Source organism: Lipophrys pholis (genome assembly GCF_963383615.2).
Source record: "Lipophrys pholis genome assembly, chromosome: 4".
Classification (NCBI taxonomy): Eukaryota; Metazoa; Chordata; class Actinopteri; order Blenniiformes; family Blenniidae; genus Lipophrys; species Lipophrys pholis.
The window spans coordinates 1,968,299-1,988,577 of NC_137637.1; the positions used below are offsets into that span (position 1 = coordinate 1,968,299).

The window sequence follows — 20,279 nt, forward strand, 5'->3', positions numbered from 1 at the left end:
TCCAAGTTAAGAGAAACTGACACCAATAAAAGGCAGGGCCCAGCCTGGAGAGATCTCCAGTTCATCAAAGAAGTTGAATTTAATGCATCACACACAGGCTTTGTAGAGGTGGATAAAGACCAACCAACACACAAACCTTCACACCGAGGACCACTTCAGTGCCGACCGTCAACCAACAGGTGCATTTTTGGACTTTGGAATGAAACAGAAGACCCTAAAGAAATCACAGAGAAAATAGAAACTCCACAGGCAGAAAGGCAGAGAATTGAACCAAGAACTTGTTATTGTGAGGTAACAATGCATGCCTCTGCACCACACTGCTGCCATATCTTAATATACCCAAAATAATATATGTTGAGATACAGAAAAGGTACATTAACTTTCACATTCGCCACATTATGCTTTACTAGCCACAAGGTCTTTGTACTAACACATTTCAAGTGTGACGGAATCCTAAATAAGCTGCAAAGTGTCACTGAGCCGCTGCAATGACATTAGTTTTTCAAAGTGCCGGAAAATAAACAACTAGTTAAGCTTAGTGTCAGTACCAAGTAATTAGTTTTGGGGTGCTGCAGTGCACCACTAATAAAACTAACTACTGCCATGTCTTTACTAAAGAGAAATTGATACTTGAAGGCTGACTCGAGGAACTCAGTGTGAATGTAATTTAAGACTTGTGCAACTTCGAGGATAATAGCTTTTGCAGGACGTTTTCCACAAATCCTTTCCCTGTCGATCGTAGGAAGCTGGTTTAAAATACTGTTCCAGGTGCCAAAAAGCATTAAAGGTGCATATTTACAAGTTTCACCAAAGACCTCGATGTTTAAGTTGCGGTGGAATTGTCATTGATTATAATGCAACTTAATGAGACTTCTGGAGTTCTGGGATAAGATGAAGCGAGGTTTATGAATTGTTAAAGTTCTTCCACCCTTCTGAGGGAGCAGAGGTTGTAAAGTAGGACACATCATCTCCCATCAGAGCCACAAAAACAACAACAAGCCTCGGCTCCGTCGTCACAGCGGCTGTCAGACTGAGTTAAAGACTGTGGCTTAGCAAAATACTCCATATCCTTCATTCATCTTTGATGAGGCCTTAAAATAAATAGATTAATGTCAACAAACGCGACAATAAAACTAAAACGATGGCTGAAAGTGATTCTTCACCAAAAATGTAGGTTCTTCAGACGTGAACAATGAGTCTGTTCATCCCTTTCAGTCAATATGAGGCTTCGGCAGCAATAAGGACAACAAAGAAACTCAGATATCTCCAAACCATTGCAAAATCCTTCAGTTCAGTGATCTAAAATCTCTCCAGCAGGTCCTGGGTCGACCTCTGGTTCTCCTCCCAGGTTGTTGTGCTCAGTAGGCGTCTCAACAGGAAGTGACTTGCAACCAACTGTGATGGCTCCTCTCAATGTAGAGGTGAAGCAACTTAACCGAGTCTCTGCTGGATGATCAAACTCCTCATTCAGTCACAAAACGTGATTCCTGCGGGAAAAGTCATTTCTGTTGCGTCTGTCCAGGATCTCAAGCTGTTGGACAAAACCCAGTGTTCATGTTCATCGGTGAAGATGGGAATGTAGACTGGCGAGTAAACACAGAGCTTTGGCCTACAGCGCAGGTTGAGGTGGAGTGACTGACTTCCTGCAGCTACTTGCATGGACCTACAACCAATACCTGATCCTTCCTCCTATCGCTCATGAAGTCTCGCCGTACCTGAAGCTAAGCAGACCATCTTTTTGCATTTCAGAACCATGGCTGAGAGTCCCGTCACACGACAATGTGAAAAGCTAAACTTTTGTTGCATCTTGGGGGTTTTCTTCTCTCAACGGTGGATTTTGGTTATCTTATTCATTCTATTTAATCATTTTATTTCTTTGCTCTGTTTAATATAGTAGCTCTTTTATTGTATGTTCTTAGCCAGGTTTTATGTCGGCGACTGCTTTTATCTCTTTAAGGTCTTTTCTCTGCTGCATGTGTGTGGTTTCATTACAGAAATAAACAACAGCACCAACTCGATGAAAATGGTGTAGTTTAAAATGTTTCTGCCGTTGCCATGTAGACGTGAACATTTTCTGAAATGAAAGCACATAAACAATGCATTTCCACTAGAAACCTTGTCATGTTAACAGGACCTGAGACGTGGACGTGCTGAACTGACCTCTGCAAACTGTTTGCTGGAGGCAAAGGAAAATGTCATTTGCAAACATTATTATATTTCTGAATTCATCATCTGCAAACCATAAAGATACCGACTCAAGTCATTGTTACTTTCTGGTCTTGTTTTTCTTTTAGTCTGTGTTTTGGATATTCCCCTGTCCCTCTGTGAAATATGCAAACAGACATTCTTGGACGATGGTTCCAAAACAGAATCCAGCCTGCAGACATATAAACAAAAGTAAATAAAAGAAACAATTGCAGGCACACGTTTGTTAGCCGGTGGCTCACATGTCAAAATACCTGAAGCTGGTCCTGTTCCCTGCTCACTGGCACCGCCTACAGGTGAAGAGCTGCTGTGTTTTCATGCCCGAGAGGAAGAAACTGTTGGATCCAATTAAATTGCCTCTGAGCTTCAACAGCTCTGTCACTGATTTGCATTTTCTAAGCTTGGTTTCAAGTCATTTTCAACAACGATAAGTCCAAAACCTTCACTATCTTTCACCAAAATGTGTGAAAGGACAGGAAAGCGGTGAGCAGGGTGATTGCCGCCTTCAAGCAAAGACACTTTATCTGTTTTATTTTATAATATAGGAGATGATAGTGAAACAGTTGCACATGATGTTGTTGTGCTCAGCTCTGTTATCGCATAGGGGGAAAAAAATCCCTGTTTGATCCTGCACTTCGGGATGCAGGTTTATTTCATGTATTCTGGCTCCCTCCCACAGCGTCATAACATGTAATTCAAGTTTATTGGTGAAGAGGTGTGTGTGTGAGCATTCGTGTGTCTTCCTATGATGGACTGGTGAATTTTCTGAAGTGTACTTTTGTACCAGTATTAGCTGGGATTGGCTCCTTTTCCCTCATTTGTGTCAAGCTGGTTTAGAAACTGAACGAATGGTTGGGGAACGACACGTGGACAGTCCGAGGCTTCATCCCAATTTCCCAAAAAAACAAAAAAATGATCCTTTTCACAAGTAATGGGAGACAATGGAACACTTGGTTGGATGTTCCACCCTCCCTTTTGTTCAACAGCAGCTGGGATTTTACCATTTTCTGATTGACCCCAGTTATGTATAAACTTGGATATCAAATCAGGAGCTAATTATTGTCTGAAAAAAAAACAATTGAAATTGTTTCAGGTCTTAATTTTGGAGATGTTTCCGCTCTTGTCTGTTTTTTGGGGGGTTAAACTTGGATTTAACATCAGCGATTTAAAATGTCCATTCTGTGCATTTAGCCTTTGCATTTTATAGGCGTCGCTTTGGATACCTGTGTCATTCTGAGCAGACGTGAAATAGCAGCATTTTAATTATTTAAGGCCTGACACAAATTTCTGAAAGGCAAATATAAACTGGACATCTGTTCTCCCTCGTGTCACATATAACTATGATGGTCTCTTGTTTCACTGACTGACCAGACAGGATTCTTTTCACCAGCTCATCGACCTGATGAACAGTTACAGTGACACACTGTGTAGATACCTGGAAAATCTCCCCTCTGTGTCACGTGTAATCTACTTACAGGGGTGTATATATGCAGAGTGGATGCAATTGCACTGCAATTGCTAAGTAGATTATGTCTGAGGGATGTTTTCAACTCTTTTCGTAGCATTTTGTGCAATTCTTACTAATTTTACACTTGCCAGGAGGGAAAGACGTCCAGAAAGGGATTTCCAAAATACTTTGGAGACGTTTCAAGGCAGGAAGGCCGACTGTCTCTGTCTTTGAATACATCTTGAAGAAAGAATAGATGTGCTGTTGTAACATCCGACCTCGGACATATGCGTTTGTGTTGACATTTTAACGTCCGGAGTCATTAACGTATGCCTTTATGAACTGCTCGTGTTTAATATTGCAGTCATGGTAATAGTGCTGTGTTTTATTTTGTCAGTCACTCAATGGGAAGTCAGAAATGTTCTGTAAATGTAAATCATTCAGTCATATTCGGTTTCAGGTCCCGTTTATTTCAGGAGAAAACACATTGTTTTTGTGTTTCCATGTTTGTTCCCATGGAATTGGCAGTGCTGTTGTTTGTTTTTGAACACATGAACACAGAGAACAATGAGCTCTAAACATTAACAATGGGAGAACACGGACATTCTAGTGGACAGACTACCAAGTTGGATTGTTATTAAGCTGACTGTCAACATAAAAGTACCACGTCCAGGAGAATACGGACTGGGAGTCATGACACCACAGAGGAAACTTTGTTCTGATTGTTGCTGTTGTATGTTGATGATGGTGGGATTTTCTGTCTGCGTTTGGCTTCATTTTAATGTTTCGGGCTTGATTACTTGGTTGAAGGTTAGATGTGACTGTTTTCACTGAGAAACGCTCACATCTGTTACATAAATCATGACTAATATGAGAATATAAGACACAAATGTAACACATTTCTTACAACTGAGCTCAAATATTTGAAACTGTTTTGCAGTCATTTCAAATATTACAATTTCTTATTGAGAACAGACGTGTTTCTATGTTTTTTTCCCAATAGATATAGCTGACAACACAATACATTTTTAAATGTCCATGTTTTGCTGTACAGAGCTGTACTCTGACACACATCGAAGCTTTTTAAGTCTTCAAATCACATCAAATAATGTCTCTTCTGTCTCTCCTCTCCCTAGATGATGGGCCATATGGGAAAACTAAAGATATCTCTGGACCAGAGCACACCATGGCCTCGAGAAGACACAGTATACCAGGTATGGACGAACCGCTTACAAATGTTTCTGCAAAACAAATTGTTATGGAGAAAATTAAACTGCCCAAAGTACTTTGCCTGTTGTCGCTCAGCCGTCAGGGAAACGTAATGTTTAAATCAGAGCAGCAGATTACACATTGCATCCAAACTGTGCAAACTTGTCCAGGATAACGGACGTAAGTACAAAGTGGAACTCCAAAGTTTGAACGTACAAAAGTGTGTGTTGCTGTAAACTGTGTCAACCAGAGTCTGCGTCACTCGTCCCAGACCAACGCCCTAAGCTGAGCTTGCCATTGACATCAGTGATGTACTGAATTTGTTTGACACATCCAGTAAATGGATGAAAACAAAAAACAAAACAAAACCAAAAAAAGCGCTGCTTGTTTTCTCTGGAGATTCTGTAACCGCTGTTGTACTTCTTTCACACGTGAGGCAGGGTGACCTGATGACTGCACAGGCCGTTACAAACTCTTCCACACAACCTTCAGTCTATTTCAGCGGCTCTGGATCTGCATCCATATCTGCTTTTAGGATATAAACTCATACATTTAAAAACATATATTAAAATTAGCATTCCACAATGATTTTATAAAACAGTCTAATCTCCAGGATGAAAACGGCTCAATCAGGTTTAAAAAAGAATGAAATAGATAAATGAATAAATAAATAAAAATTAAAACAACCAGAATAGCTGGAATTAGTCAAAAAGAGATATAATAGATAAAAGTACAAAAAGAAAAAAAGGAAAGAAAAACCAATAAAGAAAAAAACAAGAAATTTAAAAAAAATGAAGGATAAAACATGGAAACATTAAGTTAAATAAGTTAATTGGCATCAGATCGGTGGCGGGACACCAGTATCCAGTCCGATACTGCACTGAGTACCCCGAAAAAGATCCCTGATACAACCTGGCGAGTATCATATTGCGTCCTGCGTCAACAATGTCGCTGCAAAACAGCATGAGCGATGTCGACGGGGCGGAGATTCTTTAAAATGAATGAGAATGACAGAAGTCAGACAGACTGTAAATTATGTTCTGACAAAATATCAAGAGGAGGCGAAAGATAGTTCTTACATCACCAGCAAGTTAATCATATACATTATATTTGGGCCGGCAGAGTTAGATTTATCATTTAATAAATACTTGTACAGTATTCGATATCGGCAAGTAACTAAAAGTTAGTACTCTCACTTTTTAAAAAAAGGTGGTATCGGTGCATCCCTAGATTTCCAACTTCTGTGTTTTCTTTTTCATATGATCTGAGTAGCAGCTGTAAAAGCATGAATCTTTTTTATGTATTATTTCCTTTATTTTCCAGATTTCCATTAAATGCTATATAACTTTCCCCTGTTCTCTCATTACGTAATAAAAACACATTATGAGTTTCTGTCTCTGTACGATAAAACTCCATAACGTCGTTCCCTGGGCAACAAAATGAAGAAGTAGATAAAACTTTATGAACCCCAACATATTCGGTTCTCCGTCTCTGCAGGGAAAGAAACTCGTTCAGTGATGGATTCTGCTCCGGAAATGTTCTCTGTATCAAACCGCGTTCGTTAAGGCTTCGCTCTTATGCAAATGTGAACACGACAACTAATGAATGTGTGTGTGTGTGTGTGTGTGTGTGTGTGTGTGTGCATATACTACCTACCAGAGTCACCGTGGTGTGAAGCGCTCGGGTGTCGCCTGGAGGATTTACCTAATCTTACCATCTATCACGCCAAAGCTCATCTCACCTGTGTGTGTGTGTGTGTGTGTGTGTGTGTGTGTGTGTGTGTGTGTGTGTGTGTGTGTGTGTGTGTGTGTGTGTGTGTGTGTGTGTGTGTGTGTGTGTGTGTGTGTGTGTGTGTGTGTGTGTGTGTGTGTGTGTGTTTCAATGATAATGATACAAATTTTGACAAATGAGAAAGTCGTCTCTCTGTCAGCAGAGCTCCGGGGTGTTTAAACATTTTATACATTAATTCCATCTTACTAGCTTTTCGCTATAGAAGAATCCTTTGAACCAAAACCCTTGAACTTTTAATGAGCCTCCACTTTCTTTATATTGTACTCATAAGATGACCTGCACATGACCGTTTACGCGACATCGGTGGTCGGAGCCTCATGCTCCATCTCCATGGAAACGGGGGAAAACACAACTTTTCTGAAGCTCTGCTACTAAATAGTTCCTCTGCACGTACTCAGGAGACGACGATAACAATCGGGATCTAACTGTTTACTTCTCTGCTGTTTTTCTGTGTTTGAGTGTCCGTACATACACGTTTGTGCGTCCCCGCCTGTTTTTTGCGTGTGTGTATTGTCTTTTTGTGTGTGTATGTTTCTGGTTAGAAGCGCTGCGGGGGGTCACCATGGTGGAGCTGGTGAAGAAAGAAGGCAGCACGCTCGGCCTCACCATCTCCGGAGGAACCGACAAGGACGGAAAGCCGCGGGTATCGAACCTGCGACCCGGCGGTCTGGCAGCCAGGTGGGTGCCGGAGAGGAGGAGTTTTTCTACCACATTGGTTCTCAAAAGTGCGGCATTGGCCCATAGCAACATTTCTTTTGGCCCGTAATGAATTCCAGTTGTTAGTTTTAATCCAACTGTCGCTTTGAATGGATGGCTCCCTGTTTGCTGGTCTTTAGCGACATCTATAGGCTCAGTCTAGGGTGTAATTACAGGTGTGGCCTTTCGGGGCGCTGTGACTCACCAAATACACCAGAAATGCAGAAGAAGACATGCAGAACATAGAAGTATAGAAGTAGACTCCTGCTCAGGAGTTCTCCTTTAAAACTCTGAGTTATATAGGTCTATGCTGCTGCTCCTATCACTCAGTAGCTTCTGCAGCGCCATCTGGAGCATGTAGTCCACCATTGTTGTGGTTATTAGGTTGGTGCGGTGGGTGGGGGGGGGGGATGACATCATCGTTTCCCACAGATGTGATTCTTTGCCTGTCCAGACCTCACAGCCGAGCCCGCGTTTTAGAATTTCGCCCCTCTGGGACCCTCTGGGACCCTCTGGGACCCTCTGGGACCCTCTGGGACCCTCTGGGAGTTTAGAGCTCCTAAATCGCAGCACCGTGTGGATGATCGGACAAACACAGTGCATTTTTGCGTGACACAGTGTTCTGGTGTGGACGGGCTCTGAGACTGACTGTTCTCAATAAGTTTTAATGTTTATTCTGAAATGGACTGCACTGCCCTTATTTGACTGTAGAGGGCAGAAAAACCCATTTTGGACTTTATGGGCCTTTCTCAAGGTTTTCTCAAGTTTTTCCAGGTGTATCCTCCTTTATCAATCAAAATGCATTTATTGCAGATTACAGACTGCAGACTGATAAATGTAAATCATAGAGATGCAACCTGGTCGATAAAATGATTACAAATGGGATTTTTTTTTGTAAATTTTTAGTTTTTTGTTTTTCCTTGGCGCCCTTCAGTCCAATGTTGGGTTCCAGAATTGGTCCAAAACTTTGAGAACCCCTGTTCTACCACCTCACGAGAACCTGCAGGAGTGGACGAAGTGAAAGTTTGAATCAGATGCTACAAATGTGTTTTCTGTGCAGAAGCGACCAGCTCAACGTGGGCGACTACATCAAGTCTGTGAACGGCATCAATCTGACCAAACTGCGGCACGAGGAGATCATCAGCCTATTAAAGAACGTTGGGGAGAGAGTTCTGCTGGAGGTGGAGTACGAACTGCCCCCGACAGGTACGAGTTATCCCCACCAAAGGCTTTCTCTCGAGCTATTTACACTTGATACTGAAGTAAAAACACATCGCTATGGAAAAGTTTCACATTTTACACTGAAAATAATGTAGTTACCATGCCAGGACATAAGGTGGTGCTGTTGGTATAATATAATGAAACACATGCACTCGTTGCTGTCAAATTAGCCCCAAAGCCATGCTGTTGGGGTGTAAAAACACAGGGTTTTTTACGTCACTTTATTTCGCATCAGAAGGTTTCATTAAAATTGCTTTATGTTGAGATTATAGTCATTTTCTGTCGTAAATGTTTGATTTTGTGAAAATATTGATATTTTCATTATGTATACTCTCCACTTAAGGAAAGAAAAAGTTTTACATTTTAATTTAATGGCACTATTTTACCGGTCCGGCCCACTCAAGATGCAGCCTATGAACTAAAACGACATTGACACTCCAGATATACATAATAATAGTTTGTGTTTTGTCTTTTTAAAATCAAATTAACTTTATTGATTGTTTCACTGCTGTTTACTATCCTCACTTTATACTCACAGGATTCACTGTTTTACAATGTACAGGTCATTAAAACAAACATTTGTCCTTCATGTAAAAACCCTGTTTATCCCAACGAGTCACACTAAGTCCTGAAAGCAGTTTTACTCCACAACACCAACAGAAGCTCTAAACTCTGAGCCCTGAGGCAACAGGAAAGCAGCAGAGATAAGCACTGAGCGAAAACGTGAACCTGTTCGCTCAAAAAGCTGCTTGACTGCACAGTTTGTTCAAAGGCTGATTTTATTATGATTTTTTTGTTATTTGCCACATGTAACGTCACATTATTTACATATTCTGTATAGAAGCAGAAGAGAAATGAAAGTTATGCTGAATAAAAGTGTCACTCAAAACTGAAACTGACCGATGCCACTGCAGCCGTACTTTCTCCCGCTCTACAGAATGTACTGTATATGTTGAACTGAAGCGTTGGGTATACCACCGAAGGTATTGGAAAAACTGCTTCTTAATTCGATTCAGTGCTCAGCGGGGGCTCTGGTGCACGGAGCTGTGCAGGAAAAGCCCGGGATCGTCAGACGCAGTGCGACGGCGTCCAGCTATGCGCCGTGTGAGAGGAGCTCCATTTCTTCTGTTTACCTGGAGTCACGAGGGGGAATGACTCTACCTGTGCTCACATTTTTATGTTATTATCTTTGCAGTATTTGTGTCCGGCTCCTTTTAGAGCTGAATGAAATGTGATTGGATAGTTTTACACGTGCTTGTCTGCAGCTGCTAATGCATTTTTATTGCATTCAAAAAATAGGGAATAGATGTTCTGCAGATGGACAATGAGAACAATATTTACCTCTAGAGTGTCATGGCTCCCAGTCCTTGTTCTCCTGGGACTTGGTTATTAATCCACCATCAAACTAGCAACATACATAAATGTTCATAAAACAGAAATTGTGATAAAATGTAGAACTTAACAAAACATATACGTCTACTCGTAGCTTATAAAATTAGGGAAAAGTCTTTTTCTTCTTCACATTGTCATTCTTCATGTCAGTGTAACTTATGAAACTGTCCTATGCGAAACGCATACTGAACATTAGATCCTTGGTGTTCAATGGTTCCAAACAATGTTACCAAAAGAAACACGAGATGAATTATATCGCATTACAAGGCATTGGTAGAGACGAGTCACGATGAAATAACAATCCAACTTGGTTGTTTGTCCACAAGAATGTCGTGTCCTCCTATCGGTACCTTCGCCAACAAAAGTTGGGCGGGAAGGTTATGTTTTTGTGTATTTATTATTATTTTTTTATTTATTTATTGCTCTGTATGTACGTATCTTTACCAACTTTTCACAAAACATTCTTACCCGAATTGCATGAAATCTTCAGGGATGATTTGTCATCCTCAAGGACCAATCCATTAGATTGTAGGGCGTTAACGGCTAATCGTTACCGAATAAATCCCCCCAAAATTGCGATTCCCATACAAAGCGGATGGGAGAGGCGCCTCATGGAGGTGATCAAAGGAGATCAGCGTCTGTTGCCATGGAGACGTTTCCTGCTCAGTGTTTCACGCAGTGATGTCGCTATCTGAGCAAGCTAGATAGCATCGATATGAGCTAACGGCTGTCATGCTAGCGATGCTAACGCGGTTCCACAAACAAATGTGGCCTTGGCGAAGGCATGCGCTCTACCGAGTATAGCTCTAGTTAATGTTTAGAGCATATTGTTCTTTGCTGCATGTGTGTGTGGTTTCATTACAAAAACAACCAACAGCGTTAACTAGTGGCCTGGCATGCTCACTACATTGTGTTTTTATTGTTTCTGCCTTTTCCATGGAAATGGACGTCGTCTTCAAAGCTTGGTTGCGTAAATGTGAAACTTTTCTGCAACAAAACGCGTTTTCACCAGAAACGCATTAACTGTGGATCATTAAAATTACATACAAATAAGGAGTTCAGACTTTAATGGTGCTCGATTACTGAGCAACAGAAGTTTGAAGATTAACCAGTTTGAGCTTGAATCACTTCCCTCTCTCTTCCGTCTCCTTCCACAGCACCAGACAGCACCTCAGGGGTTATTTCAAAGACAATCGACATCTGTTTGCACAAAGAGGGGAACAGCTTTGGTTTCGTCATGAGAGGTAAGCGTCTGTACGAGCAGCCGGTTACTGTTTTGATGGGAAAGATGCTGAAGCGGTGTCACTAGATTAAGACAGTGTTGCAGTGTGACTGTAAGCTGCCTTACGGAAAAAAAGAAAAGCCGTTTTATCTAAAATAGACCTTGAAAGAGAAGTTAAGTTGTGTTTTTGCTGATGTCTTCATAACAAAAGAAGTTACTTAAATGCATTAATTAAAGATGGATTAAAGGCAGAAGCATTGTGCTGCTACATGTTTGCTTCATTTCTCGTTGACTGACGTGTGTTATTGTTCAGAGATGAACGCCTTCAGGAGTCTGTTGCAATAGTAGTTGAAGGAGAGGTAATACGTCGTGGATGCCACTGATCAGTGAAACGAAACTGGATAAAAATACGCAGTACCAACTGAAAAGAACTACTTCTGTCTTGTACTGAATGAAAAGGAGCCACGTTCATGTTTCAGGTCGATTAGTTTTCCTTTATTAATATCGCTCGTGGCCTCTTGTGAACCTGCCGCTGACAATGACGTCACATCAAACTCGCCGGGTTATATACGAGTACAAGTATTCTTTGTAATATTGTATTGTTGGTGCAGCCCTCGTTTTTAATGGTCATTAAAGTCTGAATTTGTCCCGTATGATTCCTATGTCGCTCATTTTAACCCCCTACATCAGGAAATGTAGCTTTCCATGATGCTTATTTGTGTTTCATATTAGTTTTTTGGTGCTTAAATGTAAATTAATACACAAAGTTATATTATTATTGTTGTTGTTGTTGTTATTGTTATTGTTGTTTTTATTTAAGAGCGCCTTTCAGATCACCCAAGGTTAAAACAAAATGAGAAAAAAAAATGAAATGATGAATTACAGGCTGGATTATAAGAATAAAAAAATGAAACATACAATAAGGACAATGCAACACAATGGAGAGATGTAGGCAAGTCTTAAGATTTCTAAACAAGCCATCCTTGCTCTTCTTTCCAGGTGGGATACATGAAGACTGGCACAAGTCCCGGCCTTTAGTGGTGACCTACGTGAGGCCGGGAGGACCTGCAGACAGGTACGAGGGAGTACACAGTCAGGGACACGAGGTGGTTGGTTTAATCAGCTCAAATATTCTCACTATATACAATCACTGAAGGTACTTCACCAGAAAACCAAGCAAAACATTTGAAGTGGGTCTATTTTGAGTCTAAATCGAGGAGGCTGCCCACTCATGCGTGCTCAGATGCTTCTTCAAGCAGTGTAAGATTTAGCCTTTTCAGAGCATTAAAATTATTATTTTATATATATATATATATATATATATATATATATATATATATATATATATATATATATATTAAAGCAAATTTTTCATGTGGCCCTTTGGTAACTCCCACCTTAATCCCACCAGTAAATCAGTAAATCACATCTTTTTACACACATACTGTGTACTTAAATGTTAAAAAGCTCAGCAATATTCATGCAGATGTACTGTACTTACATTCAACACCTAAGTACACAAATAGTCAAAAATTGGGATAGTTTTGTAAATTCTCCATGTCTCAGTAAAATGAATCTGTGCAAACGCCGACTTCCATAAACTATGAGAGGTTCGGCTCCACCAGCTCCCATCGAGAGCAGAGCCGTCTGCGCCGCCATGTGAATCAAGCCCAGGGATAACGGTGTCACTTCCTGTGACCGTCACCGGCGTGGTGACAGCGGCGTGTTACTCACTGCCGCAGCGCCATGAATCACCTCGGATCACTTTAATGTTGTCATCGTGTGTCTGACTGAGGCCTCATGCTCCAGCAATAATCCCTGACATCTTCATACAAACGTCGGCTTTGAGACCGTTAACTGATGTAACGCGCCGGTGATTCAACACTCTGCATGTCCACTGTACACATTATCCCATAAAGAGATGCATGTACTCATTTTTATTTATTTGGGTTTTTCATTTTGCTCATGCAAAGAAAAATGAAGATAAATTTCTTAGGCTTTCGCTCAACTTTTTGTTCTTCAGAAGCCTCCCTGCAGCGAAACTACAAACCATTCAAGGAAAACTATTTTCTCATTAATGCCACAAAATATCAACTTTATTTGCTCTAAAATGAGTGAATTTTGTCATTAAACCAGTGTGATAAAAGCAGAATGGTTTCATGGTTTTCGACAATATAATGATGTAATTCAGACAAGGCAAAATGCAAGATGATAAATGTTTCAGGCGCCTGTCAACAAGTGGGTTTAAATCCACGGAGATGGAGGTTCGGTTTAATCACTCATTCCTCCAGCTGATTGCAACCTGCAGAAAATGAAACTCATAATGCGGCTTCAAGTGTTTTAAGTCAATTACAGTAAATTTTTCTCAACAGGAGATGGTCGATAATTGTAGTTAAACTTCGGTCTTTCAAGCAGAAATCAATTAAGGACAATTACTATAAATAGTAATCCTAATTTGTATGTTTTGTGTATATTAATCTACGCACAGCCTGCAGACTAACTAACTCAAATATCCACAACTAAAGAAGTATTCAAGATAGGGATGTACCGACACTGAAACCATTATGGGACCCAATACCAATACTGGTATCGATATAAGTGCATCCCTAGTTTGAGTCTTTGTTAAAATGATAAAAAACATTTTTAATATGTGACGTTGGCAGTATGAGCATTCCACAATTCTGTGTGACCCATTTTTTAAGAAGCTGCTGGACTCAGCAACTTCCTGCGCCGTTACTTCAGCTCGTGTAGATTAAAGACGCAGAAAAATGAAAGTGTAACCTCTTTCCTCTGATCACTCACAGCGTCACTCATCTGATGTTCGACTTTAAAAGCTATTTTTATCCCTCCCACACCGGTCTGTGTGGTGAACGCATGCAGAAATACTCAGGGTGGATGGAGAAGAACCGTGAATGTAATCTCAACTAAAATATATCATAACATCACCCAGAGCTTTATTGATGAACGGTTTATTTAAATGTCTTAAACCTTTGCAAATTGAAACAACATAATATAGGAGGAACTATTTATCCCCATGGGTCCTCCTCACTTCCACAGACAGGACTGAGATTACAGATTAAATTCTTCCTATTGGGTTATTTCGCCCCGCAGCTCGGCTAACACCATTTAGAAGAAAACCATCTGGGTCAGTTCAGGGGAAGCGAATGAGATATTCACGCCGCTTTATATCCCATTTATATGCCAATTGGAGAAAACTTAATCCACCGCACCATACAGTCTCAGGAGTGGCGACATTTTTAGAATCACCCAGTGGGAATTAAAGGGCCGGCTCTCAAAGTGTCAAGAAGCGTGGTGCGTTTCTTTTTGTGTGCGGAGCCTCAAAAGAAGTTCTTTAACGCATCGTCAGAGACCGACAGAGAAACTTTAGGTCTGAGATCAGGTCACTGAAGTCTTTAACGTCTTATACTAACATCATCTATTAAGAGAATACCTGAAAATTAAATTTGATGCTTACCATCAAATATAAGCTGTGAGTGGTAAACATTTAACCCTTTCCAGGGCACTGACTTACAACTAGATTTTCTTTCATGATTTTCTAAAGTTAAAATGGGATTTTATCCATGAAATTATAAATAAATCAATTTGTTAGTGTGAAACTGGCCATAATCCGAGTTAGTTCAGAATTTAGAGCAAAGAAATATATATATTATTTGAGTTCGAAAGACAAATATTTTTTGGGTGTAATTAAAAAAATCAACACTTTATTTTCACTTACTGGAACTAATCGATTGACTTTAGTGTTAATCGTGTGAGTTTGGAGTTAATCACATGAGTTTAGATTTAATCGTGAGTTTAGGGTTCATCGCATAAGTTTAGAGTGAATAATGTGAGTTTAAAGTAAATTGTGTGAGTTTAATTTTAACCGTGTGAGTAAACTTTAAACATTAATGTAGAATTAATTATGTTTTTAATTTAGAGTTAATATCTTGAGTTTAAATTTAATTGTTTGAGTTTAGAGTGAATGTTTTGAGTTTAGATTGCCATTGAGTGATTTATGGTTTGCTTGTGTGGTTGGTGTGTGTTCAGAGAGGGAACGCTGCGTCCCGGCGACCGTCTCCTCAGCGTGGACGGCGTCCCGCTGCACAACGCCAACCACAGTGACGCCCTCAGCGTGTTGGCTCAGTGCGGCCAGGAGGCTCTTTTCCAGATCGAGTACGACGTCACCATCATGGGTGAGCGTCCACACACACTCACACTGACCTCCCTTCTGTTTCCAGCAAAGCTCTCCAGAGTTTTCCTCTCAAATTAAACAAGTAGTTTGTTGTGTTTTTGATGTGTCGGCGCTTTTCGCCGCCTCGGGCTAAGCTCTGCTCTAAAGAATCCCTGCTTGGTTTGTTATCACCTGTCGAACTTCATTTTCTGCCTCGTCTTCGTCAGACACGGTGACGAACGCCTCCGGCCCGCTCTTAGTGGAGATCGTCAAAGCACCGGGAGCCACGTTAGGCATCACGCTGACGTCCGCCAGCCATCGAAACAAACAGGTTATTGTCATCGACCGGGTCAAACCTGGCAGCGTGGTGGACAGGTACACTCACACACACACACACACACACACACACACACACACACACACACACACACACGATAAACTGAAATATCCATAAATACAAACCGAATGCTCTTATGTACAGTATGTCACATTTTCTTCATTTAAGATAAAGTTTTTGTTGGACGTGTGTTCTTGTTCGTTGGTGTTAAAGTTGACACAGCACACGCGCTACCCTACAGTTGGCTTTGTTTATGTGTCAACATTTTCAAGTAAACGTTTGATGTGTTTTGCGTGTCCCTTTACACGACAACGGTTCTCAGAGCCACTGCAAACAACTTTTTGAGAACGGCTCCCAAGGTGGAACTTTTTGGAAAAACGCTTGTACGATTGTTGAACGTTGCTGTGTCAGTGTGAAACTTTTCAGAAACCAAAACTGTGTTTTCACTTGAAACATAGAATTTTTATTTTACAGGTGTATTCCGACCATATTGTGTTGTATTATTTTATCCTTTTAGACTTTCCTGATCCGGTTTTCTCTGTGTTTTAAAATTTATTTTTCATTTTAGTTATCTTTCATGACTGAAGTAGTGGGGTTATTCTATTTATTTCTTTTTAATTGTATTTATTTCTTTATCTTATTTGTTTCCTTCTTAATTTTTGCTCTTCTTTTTGTTTGTTTTCTTTTCTACATTTTCTTTTTTGTTTAGTTCACTTATTTTTTCTGGGGTGTCCCTATTCTTCGCGATTATTTTTCTTGTTTCTTCTTTTTTAAATTTTAAATAATATATTATTGTTGTTATTATTATTATTATTATTATTATTATTAGTAGTAGTAGTAGTAGTAGTAGTAGTAGTAGTAGTATAATATTATTATTACTTTTTAAAAAAACAGAATTTATTATTTCTTGCCTTCAGTCTTTCCACCGGCTGCAGCCTATGCTTTAAGATTACAGATTTGCAGGACTTGCATTCATATCCATCAGCTCCATCAAAGAAAACCTCTTACACACACTGAAGCCCGTGAACCTGCGTGCGGCCCTGTAACTCACACCGACAGCAGGAGACACGCTGGCGCTCCGAGCCTCCGTCGGCCTCTAAAATATACATGAGGCACTTGAACTCTGTGTCGCTGATGAAAGAAAATTTTCTCAGTCCCCTGGAAAGGTTGAATGTTTTGCAGTATAAAATATTTCCCCCATCATTTTACAGTTACCTTTAAAAAAAAAAAAAGCTCAGATGTACGACATGCATTATACATGCACTGGAAAGTGCCTATAAAGATCACATTTTTATTCATGATAAAGCAAATACTGGAAGTCAGATGAGTAATATTAAGCCATTCCAGCTCTGCAGGCTGCGTACAGACAGCATTGCAATGTGTTTTATTGTAATATTGACTTGATCTTCATTGATCTTCTGTTATTGACGCTGTTGTACCAGATGCGGAGCGTTGCATGCCGGAGATCATCTGCTCTCGATAGACGGGACGTCCACGGAGCACTGCACAGTCCTGGAGGCGACGCAGCTCATAGCAAGCACAACAGAACTGGTCAAACTGGAAATTCTCCCGTCGCATCAAACCAGGCTAACTGGGAAACAGCACGATACAGGTGAGTGGAATCCATCCGGCCCACTGCTGGTTGAACCTATTCTGTTACTGCAGCTTCCTCTCTGTGCGTTTGACGTACACAGGATTTTATTCCTGTATTTTTCTTCTACTTGAACAGAAACCACCTGCCACCACACCTCAATCACCTTCAGTCCACACAGCACTGATTATATGGATGCAGAGCTTTCTTTAAAGGACACAGGGTTGCGTGTTAGATGCTGAGGATTGAGTCTGACTGTCATTCGAAATAAGAAACAGTTTCCATGTTTGCCTGATGGATTTGGAATATCAGGCTTATTCACCAGATTACACACAATGCTGAGAATGCCAATAGATTCATTCACAATGTGATTTGCTGTGTTTGAAAATGCTTGCGCTGTTATTTATTGTGTGTTTTTATACCATAGATACGAATCAGCTCAGCCTTTAGCAGAGATGGTATTCGCTCTGATTTCTACTCACCAACTTTACTATCAGCTATTATTTGTGTTCTACCTCAAATTTTTTATCTGCGCTTCAGATTTCGTAAGAAATTCATATTCTGACTGTTAGGCTTCAAGATGTGCGACAATTTCCTCCAAGAAACACCCAACGCCACATTTTCAAATTTGATCAAGCAAACCAACAGAGAAGTGAAACCAGCAGGTCGTCCTCATGGAAACAGGATATAAAGCATCAAAAAAATAAAATAAAACCTGTGTGCACATCTTGTTGCATCAGTACTGAAAATCATCCACAAAAGCATGCAAACTGAAATATTTGTGCAAATGTGCAATTTAGACAGCCTTTATGGAGGATCTTAGTAATTCATATCTACAATTGGATGCGTGAGCGACTGCGGCTCTGCCTGCTGAATTGATTTGATAATCCCTGGGGTTTGAATCTTTCTTCACAGTCTGTCTGTCTGTCCTCTCTTTTTCTCTCCTTCTATCGTCTAACCCAAACCAGAACCAGAACTAGCCTGGTTCTGCAGGTTTCTTCCTGTTAAAATCAAGTTTTCTTTTCCTCCCTCTCCTCTACTTGCTCATGTGAAATTACTGGTTTTTGTCTTGAAATGACTGTTGTATTTGGCCGTATATAACTTGAATGTATTCGATTGGGTTGGATCAGTTGAGGTAGTGGGTTGTATTCAAATGAAAATCTCACAGGTTCAACAACCCATTTTTTTCCATTTCCATATTGTAGGTGTCATTTCTGGTTATTGAGCAACAGGTCCACTCAAAATTTCATGCCACATTTTCCGGACTGACGGATTGTTACTGACAACGAAAAGTACCAGTGGCGGCTGGCCAATAGAGGGCGCCAGGTGCTTGGTGGAATATTACCTGAGTTTGATTTAGTTTCCCTAAACTCAGACTAACTGTCATTTTAAGTAAACCAGCCACGAAACACATACATTTTCTACAAGGGACTAATGAAGCATCTGCTTGTATTTGTTTACAAATATGTTAATAAAAGAGTCTTAATAAGTGCTCTCGATTCACTAGCTGTTTAAAAGTACAATAGTTTTCATCACTGGAGGCCTCTCTCAATCTAAAAAAGTTTAAATCAAGTTAACATTGGCTCTAACTGATTAATAATGAAATTTATCACCAGCCGCCACTGGAAAAGACATACAAAGTCTCACTGGCCCCCAAATAATGTTCCAATAAATATCTTGTATTAACTGCGATGAAGAACAGAAAACACTGTATGTTCATGACACACCATCCACACAATATGGTTTGAATCCAGTATCAATCACGCAGCTCACACGTTTGGAAGTAAAGTAATTCAAAGTTTCATTCCCGCAACCGTCAAGGTAAAGTCTCAACAGTTTAATCTTGATAATCGGTGCAACGTGTGGGATGAAACCAAACTGTGACTAAAAGTAAAACTCCCACACTTTGTTCAAACTAATTAACGGTCAGCCTACACGTGTCAGATTTCTGTTAATGTGTATCATGAGCTGTCCTTCAGATATCTTTCTGTGCGACTGCTTCAACAGCTGTGACTCACGTTAACCAAGTGAAATGCCATGAGGACCATTTGTCTCTCAGCTCGTGCTCCACTCCGTCTGGAAATGACTTCTGTACATTTATACCACAATATCAAACACTGCAACATGAAAGCTCGCTTCCTGCAGCTGGAAAAATAAAAGAGCCTTTAATACCAAACCATCTGTTCCAGCATGGCATAAATAAAAAGGTAATAGCAACAATAATGGTCGTCTAGTCGCTCTCAAAGTCATTTTTACCTTCTTGTCTTGTGCCGTCTGTGCGTCAGTGAACCAGATGGAGTTTGTGAAGTTATGTGGCCAAATTCAGATTTATGTTGTCGTGTTTTCTTTTTCTCGCGCACCTCGTGCCGTCCTCCACAGCAGCTGCTAACACTGTTTGATCGGTTGTTTCTGATGTGTGGCGCCTCTGTGGTGAATTTAAACCCTCCTGTGTTTAGAAATGTGGACACCTGTTGTTTGTCAGTGCGAATCCAAGATATTGATGCGTGTAACTCCGTCACCATGTAAACCTGCTGTCTCAGGTCTTTACTGGTGTTATGATAACGTCCGCATGGCTGCCGGATGATAATTAGGTTGGTAAGTGTAAAACACAGGGCAGCATTGACGTTAGGACGTTGAGGTTTGGAGGTCTTCCTGCGCAGAGTTGACATGTTCTCCCCACGTCTCCTCTCGCTTTCCATCACAGTTCAATAACACTCTTCTGACATTGAAGCTCCTCTACCAGAGTCTTCGTTTGATGTCCATCTCTAAGACGTTGTCAAAACCTTTCTGAAGGAAATTCGTCATCACACACGCCCAAAGATTCCCGAAGCAAGATCCCATTTGTTCACTCGATCTCACCAGATCTTGATTCTTTCAACGATCAGTTTCACAACATTTCAGTCTGTTCTTGTGGTTTGAAGACTCTTTCTTTGAGAATGTCTGGATTTTTTTTAACCCTGAATCAGTCAAACGTTGATATTCTGGCTGGAGCTGCCA

At 40.5% G+C, this 20,279-nt stretch overlaps 1 protein-coding gene across 1 annotated transcript in view; it reads left to right on the forward strand.

Annotated features, from left to right (window-relative positions):
• The window catches only part of LOC308108379 (glutamate receptor-interacting protein 2-like), a gene marked incomplete at both ends in the record, with an annotated part of 212,966 nt that overhangs the window by 149,455 nt on the left and 43,232 nt on the right, over positions 1-20,279 (forward strand). Inside the window, 8 exons of the mRNA XM_080461241.1 lie at positions 4,789-4,866; positions 7,195-7,330; positions 8,409-8,554; positions 11,119-11,205; positions 12,183-12,258; positions 15,231-15,376; positions 15,582-15,729; positions 17,134-17,303. Coding sequence (XP_080317367.1) covers positions 4,789-4,866; positions 7,195-7,330; positions 8,409-8,554; positions 11,119-11,205; positions 12,183-12,258; positions 15,231-15,376; positions 15,582-15,729; positions 17,134-17,303 — 987 coding nt within the window. The remainder of the gene's footprint in view (positions 1-4,788; positions 4,867-7,194; positions 7,331-8,408; positions 8,555-11,118; positions 11,206-12,182; positions 12,259-15,230; positions 15,377-15,581; positions 15,730-17,133; positions 17,304-20,279) is intronic.